This window comes from Equus quagga, chromosome 4, assembly GCF_021613505.1.
Source record: "Equus quagga isolate Etosha38 chromosome 4, UCLA_HA_Equagga_1.0, whole genome shotgun sequence".
Taxonomy (NCBI): Eukaryota; Metazoa; Chordata; class Mammalia; order Perissodactyla; family Equidae; genus Equus; species Equus quagga.
In genome coordinates this window covers 3,851,627-3,865,557 of record NC_060270.1, presented here as the reverse complement: position 1 = coordinate 3,865,557, position 13,931 = coordinate 3,851,627, and the positions used below count along the sequence as shown (strand labels likewise).

General features: G+C 46.1%; 1 protein-coding gene across 5 annotated transcripts in view; it reads left to right on the top strand.

Moving 5' to 3' along the window:
* DCBLD2 (discoidin, CUB and LCCL domain containing 2) overlaps nucleotides 1-13,931 on the top strand; it is an 89,263-nt gene that overhangs the window by 46,730 nt on the left and 28,602 nt on the right. For all 5 annotated transcript variants that reach the window (XM_046658575.1, XM_046658574.1, XM_046658571.1 and 2 more), the window contains exons 4-9: nucleotides 5,513-5,564; nucleotides 7,879-7,951; nucleotides 8,258-8,391; nucleotides 10,026-10,066; nucleotides 10,854-11,069; nucleotides 12,084-12,208. In XM_046658575.1, the coding sequence (XP_046514531.1) occupies nucleotides 5,513-5,564; nucleotides 7,879-7,951; nucleotides 8,258-8,391; nucleotides 10,026-10,066; nucleotides 10,854-11,069; nucleotides 12,084-12,208 (641 nt within the window). The remainder of the gene's footprint in view (nucleotides 1-5,512; nucleotides 5,565-7,878; nucleotides 7,952-8,257; nucleotides 8,392-10,025; nucleotides 10,067-10,853; nucleotides 11,070-12,083; nucleotides 12,209-13,931) is intronic.

Below are 13,931 nucleotides of genomic sequence, written 5' to 3'. Positions count from 1 at the left end.
GTGGTGTTGTATGTGGGCTAACATTGATGTCATGTGTAAATAAGTGTTGATTATATTTTGTGGTGTTGTATGTGGGCTAACATTGATGTCATGTGTAAATAAGTGTTGATCGCATTTCATGGTGTTGTATGTGGGCTAACATTGATGTCATGTGTAAATAAGTGTTGATCATATTTCATGGTGGTGTATGTGGGCTAACACTGATGTCATGTGTACATAAGTGTTGCATGGAGCAGTTATCAAGGTGCCCAGCCTTTGCCCTTATTATCTGTTGGAAAAATTTTGAATTATGCTTCAATTTAGAAAGAAAAGAACTGTGGATGGGCTATGGACTCTGGCTGACAGGCATCGCTCTAGGTCTGAAGCTGGCTCAGAGAACCTGAGTTGCTGTCTGCCGAGAAAGCCTGAACCCTCACCCTCTTGCCGCTTGCCGGGCTGCCTTTCTTCTGCGTCTTCTCCTGCTCTCCCTCACTGGACCATTGTCCTGCCTCCTCTAGAAGCCTTCTCGGGTTAAGGAAGGCAGGCTTTAAGAAAGGATTGAAGCTCTTTTTGTAGGTCGGTGACTCCCCTCTCTGAGTTCGCCCTTGCTGCTGAGACAAGTGCGAAAGCTCCCCAGTAGGTGCTGACTGTCCTGTGGCCATACAGAGAGGACAGGGAAGCGTGCCAGGTGGCCTCAGCAGAGGGCCGTGTGCCCACCACAAAGCTGCCGTCCCACTCTGCCCAGTGCCCCCACCTCCAAGACATAGAGGCTGTGGCTTCTCGCTACTGTCTGGCTTCATCTCCTGCTTTTCTTGCCCTGCTCCCTCTGGCCTAAGGCACGCTGGGCGTGCACCTTCCTGGGAGCCTCTGTGGCCCCTCTTTCTCCTCCCAGTTGCCCAGACGCCTCACCCCTCACCTGTCTTAGAGTTTTGTTCAGAGGCCGCCTTCACAGTGAGGCCCACCCTGCCCTCTGCTCAAAATCACAACCCCTTAACTTTTCCTGACGGTCGTCTTCCTTCATCTTTTCAACGTTTTTTATCACCCACTGACACGCTACGTAGTTTTCTTTCCCCTGTTGTCTGTTCCCTCCTGTCCCCACGGGAGGAACAGGGCCCGGGCAGGGGTTTTGTCTGGTTGGTCTTTGCTCTGTCTCTGTGCCTAGAATGGCACCTGATCAGGCGCACGCTTGTTAGATGTTTGTTGAAGGAAGGAAGGAGCAAATGTGTATGTGAATGCACGCCAGTCCTGGCTCTGCCTTTACCAGCTTCATTGCATCCCTCAGTGCACGCGTGCTGCAGATAAAAGGAAATTGTTACTACTTTTGTGATAGCTTCTTTTTATTTTTTAAAGTTTTTATAATGGCTTTATTGAGATGTAATTCACACACCATACAATTCACCTACTTAAAATCATTGACCTTCAGTGTGTTCAGAGTTGTGCAGTCAGCACCATGGTGAATTTTAGAAAATTTTCATCACCCTGAAAGAAGCCCCATGGTCGGTAGCAGTCACGCCCCATTCCCTACCCCCCCAAGTCCTAGGTAACCACCAATCTACTTTTTCTCTATAGATTCACCTACTCTGGACATTTCATGTAAATTAAATCATATAGTATGTGGTCTTTTGTGACTGTTTTTTTTCACTTAGCATGTTTTCAGATTTATCCATGTTGTAGCATGTATGAGTACTTAATTCCTTTTTATGGTCAAATAATATTCCATTGGATGGATTTTCCACTTCCACATTTTGTTTATCCATTCATCAGTTGATGAATGTTTGTGTTACAAGTGTCTGTGTGGACATATGTTTTCAGTTCTCTCAGGTATATACCTAGTAGTGGAATTGCTGGGAAATATGATAACTCTGCATTTACCTTTTCAGGAACTGCCAGACCATTTTTCAAAGCAGCTGCATCATTTTACGGTCCCACCAGCAGTGTATGAGGGTTCCAGTTTCTCCAAATCCTTGCCAACATTTATCATGTGTTCTTTTGATTCTAGCCATCCTTTATAGCTAGTAGGTATAAAGTGCTATCTCATGATTTTAATGTGCATTGCCCTCATAGCTAAGGATGCTGAGCGTCTCTTCAAGTGCTTATTGGCCATTTGCGTATCTCCTTTGGAGAAATGTCTTTCAGGTTCTTTGCTCATTTTTAAATTGGGTTATTTGTGTTTTAATGTCAAGTTGTAATAATTCTTTATGTATTCTGGATACTAGATCCTTATCAGATATATGATTTGCAAATACTTTCTCCCATTTTGTGGGTTATCTTTCTGTTTCATGATAGTGTCCTTTAAAGCACAAAGTTTTTAATTTGGATGAAATTCAATTTATGTATTTTTGTGTGGTTGCTTATGCTTTCGTTGTCATATCTAAGAAACCATTGCTTAATCCAAGGTCAAGGTTGACACCTAGAGAGCCAGCCCTGATGGCCTAGTGGTTAAAATTGGACGCTCTCACTGCTTTGGCAGCCCGGGTTTCTTTCCCAGTCGTGGAACCACACCACCCGTCTGTGAGTTGCCATGCTGTGATGGTGGCTCATATAGAAGAGCTAGGAGTACTTACAACCGTGCACTGGAGCTTTGGGGAGGAGGAAAAAGAAGAAAATAGGCAGTAGATGTTAGCTCAGGGAGAATCTTTCCCTGCAAAAAGGAAAAAAGATTTACACCTATATTTTCTTCTAAGAGTCTTATAGTTTTATCTCTTAAATTTAGATCTAGTTTGAGTGAATTTTTGTATATGATAGGAGACGGGTCCAATTTCATTCTTTTGCATGTGATTATCCAGCTGTCCCAGTACTATTTGTTAAAAAGACCGATCTTCTTCCACATTGAATTCTCTTGGCACCCTTGTCAAATCAATTGACTGTAAATTTGAGGATTTATTTCTAGACTCAGTTCTGTTCCATTCATTGTGATAACTTCTTTTTTCTTGAAAGATTGCCATCTGAACAACTGTTGCCAGTCTTCTTTTTTTTTTTCTTTTCTTCTTCTCCCCAAAGCCCCCCACTACATAGTTGTGTATTCTAGTTGTGAGTGCCTCTGGCTGTGCTATTTGGCATGCCACCTCAGCATGGCCTGATGAGCGGTGCCATGTCCGTGCCCAGGATCTGAACCGGTGAAACCCTGGGCCACCAAAGTGGAGCGCACAAACAACCACTGGGCCACAGGGACAGCCCCAGTGATAACTTCTTATACATTGCTGTCAGAAGTTGCCAAGGCAGCTGGCTTTCTTTGAGCTGTATTTATCTTGCTAGGCTCTGTTCTTATTATCTGGGAACCTTGTAGTAATAGTTGTTTTCTGGAAGGCTGTTTACTTGGGAAAAGCTTTCAAGAAAGACGCTTTTTAAAGCTTCTTAAGTTGCCTGCATACTTGGTGTTTTCTTTGCCTTTGTGGATTGTAAAGGTCAATGTCTGTAACCATGACTTTCTTTTTCTGTCTTTAGTCATCTTGGCTTTCCTTATAGCTGTCCATTTTGAATTCCTGTTTTCCTCCTAGGGAGCTCTTTTGAGCCCCCATGGAATTTGAGAACAAGGTCAAGCGAGTTGCCTACATTTGTGTGGCATACTCTAGCGTGTCAGCACTGCGTGGACTTACGATAAAGCCCTGCCCTGATCTAGCATATCCTCAGTTGACCAGCATCTGGCATGTGGCCTGAAGGTAACAGGGCCGGCTGGCAGTCTTCCTGTGGCTTGAATGCCAAGTTGGACCACACAGGCACCTTTCATCCCAGGCTGTTGGTCTTAGAAGTTGCGTTTCTGATCTTAGAAACTGGAAACTCTTTCAGTGGAGACTCAGTTGTTGTCGATGCCGTCTGAAGATTGTGGGCATCACTGGAACGTAGGTGATTCAGTGTGTCTACTGCTCCCCGTCTGTCACCCAGGTATAGTGAACCCTGTCCAGGCATGTGTCCTCTCAAACTGAACACGGTTAACTCCATCCCCATTCAGATGCCTGTGGTGTACAGATGTCGGTCCATGAGCTCGCTCTCAGAATAGCCCTTTCCTGTCACAGTTGTTAGGCTTTAGTTCTTTCAGGACACGTTGCAGTTGGATAATAAACACGTAATTTCCTCAGAACCATAGCGTCGAGTCATCGGTTACCCTGCGCTTGCTGTGGAGGCCGTTAATTTAACGTATTTGTGTGCCATCGGTGTGCTGGGGGCATGCGAGGCACGCGCTCTGTCTGTGCTTCTCGCTCTCGGCACAGCCAAGGGCCAGGCATTTGTCCAGGTCTTCCTCCCTGCAGGCGAGTACACGATCAGGTTAGTCAAACGTGCCAACAGTCAGAAACGCTTTTGCGTCACTTGTTCGATAACGGTTGACTGAAAGTGTGTTGTTATGCCACGTGCTGTCATTGCTGCTGGTGACACGAAGGTGAGGACAGAGGGCTGCGGTCTGTGTGCAGACCAGGCTTTATAAAATGATGATGTCTAACTCTGTCATGCATCAACAAAGCGTTCTTTCAACATGTGGTACTACAAGAACATGCAGTAGTCATCGTTCACTAAGACACGCTGAAACGCCTATCACGTGCCGCAGGTGTGTGACCTGTGAAGGTCAGGGACAGCTTCTGAGGAGCGACAGTTAAGCTGAGCTCTTAGGGAGGAGTCAGCTTCCTAAGGGGGGTGGTGGAAAGCCTTCCAGGCCAGGAGAGCAGCGTGTGCCAGAAGGACTGGGCGAAGACTAGTGTGGCAAGAAGCTGAGGCGAGACCAATAAGGGCACTTCAGGACCCACCAGGGGGGCCATGTTGAGGACTTGGCCCTCTGTCCTAAGCACAGAAGGAAGCCATTGAAATATTTGAACCAGAAACCACCTTTTACACAGCCTGTGAACCAGGTCCTCATGAGACACATTAGCTCTTATGCAGATTTGTTGATTTCTGGATGGGAAATGTTTCAAGTCCTCTCTTATTTAAAGCAGTGCTGCTCCGACTTTAGTGTGCATAAGAATTACCTGGAGGACTTGTTAAACAGATTTTTGGGCCCCAGTCCCAGAGATTCTGTAAGACTGCATGGTGTTCAGGAATTTGCAGTTCCAGTAAGTTCCCAGAAGATGCTGCTGCTGGTCCTGTCTGTGGACCAGATTTTGAGTAGCATATTCACAGCCACAGAATTAACTCACCTCTCTTTTGTCATCATTTCCCTTGTGTGTAACCAGCAAAGGATCATTTTTAGTCATATAAGAACTAAGTAATATTTTTTCTTTGTTTTGGGAGCTGTATTTTATAGAAAGCATTTTAGGGCTATACACTATACTGTAATTTTTATATGTACCTTCTATATATCTGACATGTGATTCTATGACGTGATGTGGTGGTAAACAGTATTGGGAGACATAGCCCCAGAAATTAAGATACTTAAAATTAGAAAGCGTAATTAACAAAAATTTGTAAAAAGTTGTTAGTACTACCTTGACAGCCGTTGAGATTTTGAAATTTAGGACAATACAACTTGGAATTTGGAAGCAGTTGGTGTTTCAGCAAGGGTAAACCTACATATTATTGAATCCGTTCTTCATTTTTGTTTTTCTAGATCTGATTACTTGTTTAGACACTGCAGCCAGTTTTTCGGAACCTGAGTTCAGGTATGACCATATTTGTGACTTTCTCTCTTAAATGTTATTCTTTATCTACTTTATCCTCACTCTTTATACACTTAAGATTCATGGATGTGGTGTGACACATAATCATGTTCTGAAACTTCATTATCAGAGCTTTTGAAAGCCGTTGAGTCGCTGTGTTTAAATTTAGCTTTAATTTTAGCATTTGGATCTTCTCCACAATAAAAGTATAATTTTAATATACTTTGAAAGTAGAACTGGTTGCTCTTCAAAATCTGGCAAAACTGCTAATAAAGGTAGAAGAGCTATTTGTTTTTTCTCCAAAAATAGACGAGGACGATTTAGGCTGTCTGAGAGCCCGTCCTCATCTCACCTGGAAGTGTGGCTGCTGTCTGCCTTCCTCACGTCTCTTGCCGGGAGTGCAGTTAACTTCCCGTCGATCTCCCGTCTGTCACCTCTGCTGGCTTTATTCTGCCATTCGCATTGCTGCCAACTTATTTTCTAAAGTACACGTCTCATCATTCCCTGCTTAAAAATCTTCAGGGGGCCGGCCCGCTGGCACAGCGGTTAAATTCGCACGTTCCACTTCGGTGTCCTGTGGTTCACCAGTTTGGATCCCGGGTGCAGACCTACACACTGCTTGGCATGCCATGCTGTGGCAGGTGTCCCACATATAAAGTAGAGGAAGATGGGCACGGTTGTGAGCTCAGGGCCAGTCTCCCTCAGAAAAAAAAATCTTCAGGAGCTCCTAATTAAGACAAAAAGTCGTCCAGGTTCCTCCGTCTGGTTTTTAGGATCCTTCACACGGGGTCCTGGGGCCGCTTTTCCAGTCCCATCTCGTGTGCTGTGCTGAAGCAGCTCTTCATTGTTTACCCTGCTCTTGAGCCCTGAGAACTTCTGCCTGGAATCCGTTTGCTCCTCTCTGCTCGGCACAATCATTCTCTTCTAAGACCCCTCTCACTAACCTCCCCCAACTGGGGGCCACTCCCCAAAGAACTTTCGCCTTGTCTCCATGTGGCCTAGGCATGCTCCTCAGCACTCGTGGGGCATCCTGCTCAGCAGAGGTAACCCTGGCCCTGGTGGATGGCACGCAGCCCTGCCAGAGGGTCAGCTGTCTTATGCCCTCCACTCTCCAGCTCCGTCGTCACCGCCCATGTGTAGGCTGCCCCCATCTCTCGCCTGGACTGCCGTACTCTCTGCCTGGTGCTATCCCAGCTTCCACGCCTGGTTCCTTACAAGCTCTTCTTCCCGGGAGCCATGATGCTCTTTTTAAAGATATGAATCAGATTATGTGTACAAGCTGTCGAATCCTTTGTTGGCTGCCTGTTTTTACTTAGATACATATTCCAGGCTCCTTACCCTAGCCGCAGGGCCTCGGCACGCCTGGCCACTGCCCACCTCTCCCGCCTTCTCTCAGACTCACCTTCCCTCCTGCCTGCGCTCGTCCCCCTCAGCTCCAACCCACCCAGCCGTCCTGCCCAGGGCCGCGCCGTTCCTTCTGAGGCCGTGCGCTTCCCTCCACGTGCTCCAGGGACGGCCGTTCCTTCTCCGCCCAAGTTGCACTTCCTCAGAGCCCGTTCCGTGACCGGGGCGGTGCCGAGCCCTGCGTGGGGCACAGACGCGGCCCGTCTGTCAACTGAGGGTGATGGTCCCCACCCGCAGGGTTCTGCGGTGCATTCCCTGAGCAGTAGAACGCCGCCTGGCACGCAGCGTGTTTACGGAGGGTCTGCGTTACGCCTGTTGAGTTCGATCGCTCCCAGTTACTTCATGGAGTGCCTTTCCTTCATAGCACAGTCGCAGTCTGACTAGTTGTCAGTGTAACTGTCGGTTAATGTCCTCCCCATCGCTGGAATGGAAGCCCCGTGAGGACAGGGGCAGGCGTGGTTGACCTTTGTAAACCCAGGGCCCAGCCCCTGGCAGAGGACGGGGCAGATGTGCGGGTGACCATGCTCCGTGGCTGGTGGGCGGGAGAGTGAGTAAATGAGCGAATGCCAGGCATGTTTAGGCCAACTTATGTTTGACCAGTAGAGGGTTGGTAAAGTAAGTTCTGGTTTATCCACAAAATAGAATATCATGTAGCTCTTAAAGATGATGCGTAGATCGTACAGTAGAAACTGTCTGCCGTTCACCAGGAAGTACATAAAGCATTTGCAGAAGCTGAGACAGCTGCTGTGAGCACGTGGGGGAGCGTGCGTGAGGATGGAGGGAGCAAGTCGGAAAGGGCCTGTTGGGGGGGTGTGGGTTATGAAATCTACGTTAAACTGAAAAATGGGTATGTGATGTTGTCTTTCCCCAGAAGGTACAGCCGTCTCCCCTTGAACTTGTTTGTGTTTTGCAGTAAGTACTGCCCAGCGGGCTGTCTGCTTCCTTTTGCTGAGATATCCGGAACGATCCCTCATGGATATAGAGATGTGAGTGGGATACAGGCTCGTGTTCAAGTTTTGATGTAACTTTATTTTTTTAAAACTCTAGAATAGGTGGATGTGACCTATTGTATATCTGTATCTTGATTTTTATTTTTTAGGAATTGTTTGTTTTTCATAATATGTGTTTTATTTTTTTCTTCCGCTAAAAATTTGTTCTATGTTAGAACATCAATAATCTATCCCACGTTTATTGAGAAAACTGCCCAGCTCAACTAATTTCTTGAGGAAGTGTGTCTTGTTTATGAATTATCAGAAGACAATCAAGCACTAGGCTTGTCTCTCCCTCCCCAGTCCTCGCCCTTGTGCATGGCGGGTGTGCACGCAGGAGTGGTGTCAAACGTGCTGGGCGGGCAGATCAGTGTTGTCATCAGTAAGGGAATCCCGTACTACGAGAGTTCTCTGGCCAACAACGTCACGTCTGTGGTGTGAGTATCTGCGCTGTTCCTAATACGCGTGCCGGGCGGGCTGGGGTGGGGCTCGTTAGCGCCCCGCGATCTCACTGCGGATGGCATTTGGGAAATGATGTTTGTGCGGCCAGCACTCGCATTGCAGGTGCTCAGTGTCCGAGCGTATAGAAGGTTACATCTCAGCCTGTCTGTCAAAAACGTCATTTGGAAGAGTGGTTTGTTTCTTTCTTCTTTTCTAAGTGTTGGAAAAAAACTGGAATAAGAGTCTAGAAGTTTACTGCCAAATTCTCGCTTCATTTTGAAGATGAGAAGCCATAGCTACTCTGTTCCTTACAGCCTCTGTGACCTGAATGGATCAGATAGCTGAAATACTTTCAATGTAAATTAAGTTTTGACCTAAATCAGAAGTAGTTTTGTTATGAATCCCTTTGATCCCAAGAGAATGTTTTAAGAATGTATTTTCCTGGTATCTGTGGTGTTCCACTGTTGGACGTGACTTAGACATCGAAAGCAGGGGAGGTTGGAGCGCTAAGCGGAGATGCAGTCCTCCTGGTCGTCTTCGTGGCTCTTGCCCCTTGAGATGCCTCAGCATTGCAGACAGTGCTGAGCCCATTGTGAGCAGTTTCTTTGAGGCCTGAGGCCACTTTCCGTTCAGAAGGCAGGCGCGTGACCGGCACCCAGGACAGTAGGAAGCAGGAGTAGGCATGCTGTGAAGGACCAGCCTGCAGATGTTGTCTGCATTATGGGCCATGTGTCTCTGTCACTTACTCTTTTCATTTTGTTACGACTCTGCCTTAACCACGTAGCTCCCTGGGCATGCAGAGCAGGCCCTGCGTGGGCTGTTGTGTGCCCGCCCTGATGGAGTCGGCTACCATCCCTCTCGCGGTCTTCCGCACGCTTTCTGCAGATCCTTTCAGTCCTTCCCTGTGCTTCCTTGGGAGAGGATTTTTTTTGTATGTGAATTTGCTCTTTTATATTCAAAAAAAATTAGGACAGGCTGAGTCCAGTTGTAATGGTTTGGGTGCTGTGCTCACAGCAGGATTGTGCCCCGATGACTCAGTCCCTCCAAGTTCCTTAGAGCCTGTGACCTGCGTGAGGTGGACTCCTCGCTGTCCGAGCCTTCTCCCCGCTGCACCTGTTCCACACGTCACCTTGAAACCTAAGCACACAGCTGCTTTTAGCTCTGCAGCTCGTCGTCTGGGACGTGCTGCTTTTCTGCACCAGACGCAGTCTCCCTATGGTAGCAGCTTTTCCTCTCTTTGCCCAGGGAGCTCGAGCCTCGTTCTCTGAGAGTTACACCTTTCAGTGTACTTTCCCCAGAAGCCACACGAAAGTATTAGGAATCAGTTTATTTCCTGAAAAAGAAATAAAATAAGTACATATTAAAGGTTATGTGGACACATTAGCACAATCGTATATGAAACTGGGAACTAGAGACTTGTAGAGAAAGTTGTTTATGCTGATTTCAGAAGTTGCTTTGCTTAGAAATGAGACTTTTTTGCTAGGAACAACATCAATTGTAATATATAGGCAGAGAGTTTTCTTAGTTCTTTGTATGGTAAAATAAACACAACAGAAAAAGTGTTACTGAGATAAATCTGGGGAAGCCGTGTGTTACGTGAGTGTCACCAAAAAACCTTTCTCTCTTTCAGGGGACACTTATCTACAAGTCTTTTTACATTTAAGACCAGTGGTAAGCCTTTCATGGACTTTATAACTCTGTAATTTGCGTAATAGTCAGTATTTCTTGCACACTGGTGTCAGGCACACACTGTTTTGCCCTTTCTCATGTAGGTGTCACAATAACACTGTGAGGGCAGATGAGTGTTTAGTAATATAACAAATGAAGTCAACGGGAGGTCTGACTTTAAGAGGGAGAAGTTTCTTAGAACAGGTGATTTTGAACTTGTGTGAAGAAGTAGTGAATTCCTTTGACAGAACACGTTCACTGGGAGCCTCCTCTCGCCTCTCAGGCCCGTTCTGGGGTGGCCAGACCGCAGTGAGCACAACACACAGTCCTGCCTCCAGGGCTTGCAGTCGGAGTGACAGATTGCCAGTAAACAGTGAATAACTGGATTATTGCTCATAGTGTCATAGAAGAAAAATAAAGCAAGAATATTGTAGAGAAATAAAGCAAGAAGGCGAGGCAGTGCAGGAGGGACCCATGGAGGGAGGGCAGCCTCGTGGAGAATGTGGCCTCTGAGCAGACACCTGGAGGACGTGCGGGTGGCATCTGGCAGAGGGTCACGCATCTCCTTTAAACTAACAGTTATTGCTCATGGACACATACATACGTTTCCTGACGAGACCCAGAGACCTAGACCCAAGAAACACGTGCCTGATGTTGAAATCTCTCTATTACAATGTGTCATTAGCGTAGTGTGTGCTAATTAAAGGTACGAGAGAAAGCTTGCGATGAGCAGGTTTATCCAGGTTGTGAATTTATTGCTGGAAGCACATTGCTTTCTTCTTTGATTCAGGGTGTTATGGAACACTGGGGATGGAATCTGGTGTGATAGCTGATGCACAGATCACGGCGTCGTCTGTGCTGGAGTGGACTGACCACACAGGCCAAGAGAACAGTTGGAAACCTGCAAAGGCCCGGCTGAAGAAGCCAGGACCTCCTTGGGCTGCACTTGCCACTGACGAGTACCAGTGGTTACAAGTCGACCTGAACAAGGAGAAGAAGATAACAGGTAAGAGACACAACCTTCTAGAGCAACGTGTGACATGGATTCTGTTTGGAAAGCTGCTGACATCTAAGATTTTTCTTTCTTTCTTTTTTTTTTGAGGAAGATTAGCTCTGAGCTAATGTCTGTCGCCAATCCTTCTCTTTTTGCTGAGGAAGACTGGCCCTGAGCTAACATCTGTGCCCATCTTCCTCCACTTTATATGTGGAATGCCTGCCACAGCATGGCTTGCCAAGTGGTATGCAGGTCCACACCCAGGATCCAAATGGGTGAATCGCGGGCTGCCAAAGCGGAATGCGTGAACTTAACTGCTGTGCCCCTGGGCCTACCACTGTCTAAGATTTTTATAGAAAATTAGGTCACTGCAGATTTAATTCTATGGTTTTGTTTTCTTTGTTGGTGTTAATATTAATGAAGATGCTTTTATAAGAAACATGACAGGGCAGAGGAGTTGGTATCGGATTCTTGTTAGCTTCCCTTTTCATTGTACTAAGATTCTTTCAAGGCACTGCTTCAGTAAAGGGATCTTGAGACATCTGGAATAACCATCCTCTTACAGTCATTATGAGAAATTTAAGTCCAAGGAGTCCCCTTTAAGTGCTATAAAAAATATTTCATATGTGCTGAATATAAATATAAGTATTTAGAGCAATTTAGCAAATGGTTTGAATAATTGGTTGGGATTGGTTTTGTTAAGATTTGTTTTGCTTTGGTACTGAAAACAATCATCTTTAATCTGTTCGTTCCCAGAAGATCATTCTTACTCAGCAGGTGAAATGTGTTTTCTAAGGACACGCTCGCAGGCTGCAGGATAGAGTAGTCCTTTCCCATGTGCGCCCTTCTTTCTCCTCTCACCAGGGGGCAGCCGAGGGTCTGAGGAAGCCTTGCTCCTAGATGTGGTCGTGCACCACAGGCAGAGTGCTGGCACGGGGCATCTTAGGTGTTTGTCCTGCAGTGTTTCTGCTGAACAGACTCCGAGATCAGACGTGGGCACTAATGAAAGCACCTCTCACTCCCCAGGCATCGTCACCACCGGCTCCACCATGGTGGAGCATAATTACTATGTGTCGGCCTACAGAGTTCTCTACAGTGACGATGGGCAGAGATGGACCGTGTACAGGGAGCCTGGTGTCGAGCAGGATAAGGTAAAAGGATTAACGAAATGTTTTGAAAAAACATTTTAAAAAATGACCCTTTGCCAAAAGTCACAGAAGCTGTCCTGTGTAAGAGATGTGAAAGTGCAGTATCCGTTGGTCTTACTCTGCCCTCTTCTGGTTATTTTAGGCAGTGTTAGCTATTGGCCCTACCCTTCTAACTATGGTTAGGAAATTCTCAGTGTGTCTGGGTCCCTTTTGGTGGTGTGAGGGTAAGTACTTTCCTGACTTTTACTACATTTTTAACTCAGTTGTTTAGATACTTTATTAAGAAATCTGAAAATGAACTTATAATTCCTTGTCTTTAAAAAGCTTCTCTTGGGGCCGGCCCTGTGGCCAAGGGGTTAAGTTCACACGCTCCGCTTCAGCGGCCCAGGGTTTTGCTGGTTCGGATCCTGGGTGCGGACATGGCACTGCTCATCAGGCCATGCTGAGGTGGCGTCCCACACAGCACAACCAGAGGCAATCACAGCTAGGATATACAGCTGTGTACTGGGGGGCTTTGGGGAGAAGAAGAAGAAGAAAAATATATTGAAAAGCTTTTCTTAACATCCACAGAATGATAGAGAGCCTAGTTTATTCCCAAATTTCTACCCCGTAGTAGGCAAGGGAGACGAAAGAACGAAAGACATAAATGCTTTAAATTATAGGATGTTCTAGACTTGAAGGCCATTTCAGGGTCACCTCACCAATTCTGTCTTAGAAAACTTCCATTTTTCCTACCTGAAGAATTTTCTTAACTTCTATGGTAATTACAAAATTATTGTTTTAGTTAGCAAAAAACAACGATGCTGGAAGTGCCAGATCAGATGACAAGTAGCGAGGAGGCAGAGGGGGCTGCCATCTAGCTGCTTGTCACCTTCTCCTGGGCGCCCAGCCCCTGACCCACCACAGAGGTCTTGTACCTGGGGCAGTGCCTGTCCCCACAGTGGGTAGCTGCCTCTCCTCTAGAATTGGAGTTATGGCACATTTTTTCAATAAAACTTTCCTGTGGATTTTGTTTCAGTGAGAAGATACTATTGGTTCTCTGTCAGATGTATGATTTGCTAATAGAGCTTCAGTTACCACTTTTCTCATCTGTTTGGAAACCTCCAGGCGCCCCTATAATCTCTCGTGTGGGTCAAAACTCTCCTGCTGCTATGTCAGGCCTGCCTTCCTCTCTTCTGCCAGTTCCACTGGGCCTCGTGCCCAGGGAGCCCCCCCAACAGAGCACAGAGCCGTACTATCTCATGTCCATCTTCTGATTAACGCCCCAGACTCGACCACTTTTTACTCCTGGCACATCCATGTTTATGTTCATAATATTTATTATACTTGTGGAACATAGTTAATTTTTTGAAATTATAAAAATTATCCATGCTTGTGTTATAAAAACGTCTAACAACATTTAATGGTATTTCTGAAAAAGACTTTTTTTGCTTCGGTTTTGAAAGATAATGTCACTGGGTATAGAATTCCTAGGTTGACAGTTTTTCTTCCAGCACTTTAACCATGCTGGTCCGTTGTTTTCAGTGGGAATTCTGCCATCATTCTTATCTTTGTTCTTCAACATGTGATGTGTCTATTTTTTCCTTGGCTACTTTTAAGATTCTCTTTTTGCTGTTTGATTATGACGTGCCTTTGTGTGGTTGTCTTTGTGTTTCTTCTGCTTGGGTTCTTTGAGCTTCTTGGCTTTGTGGGTTATAGTTTGCATCAAATTTGGAAAACTGTAGGA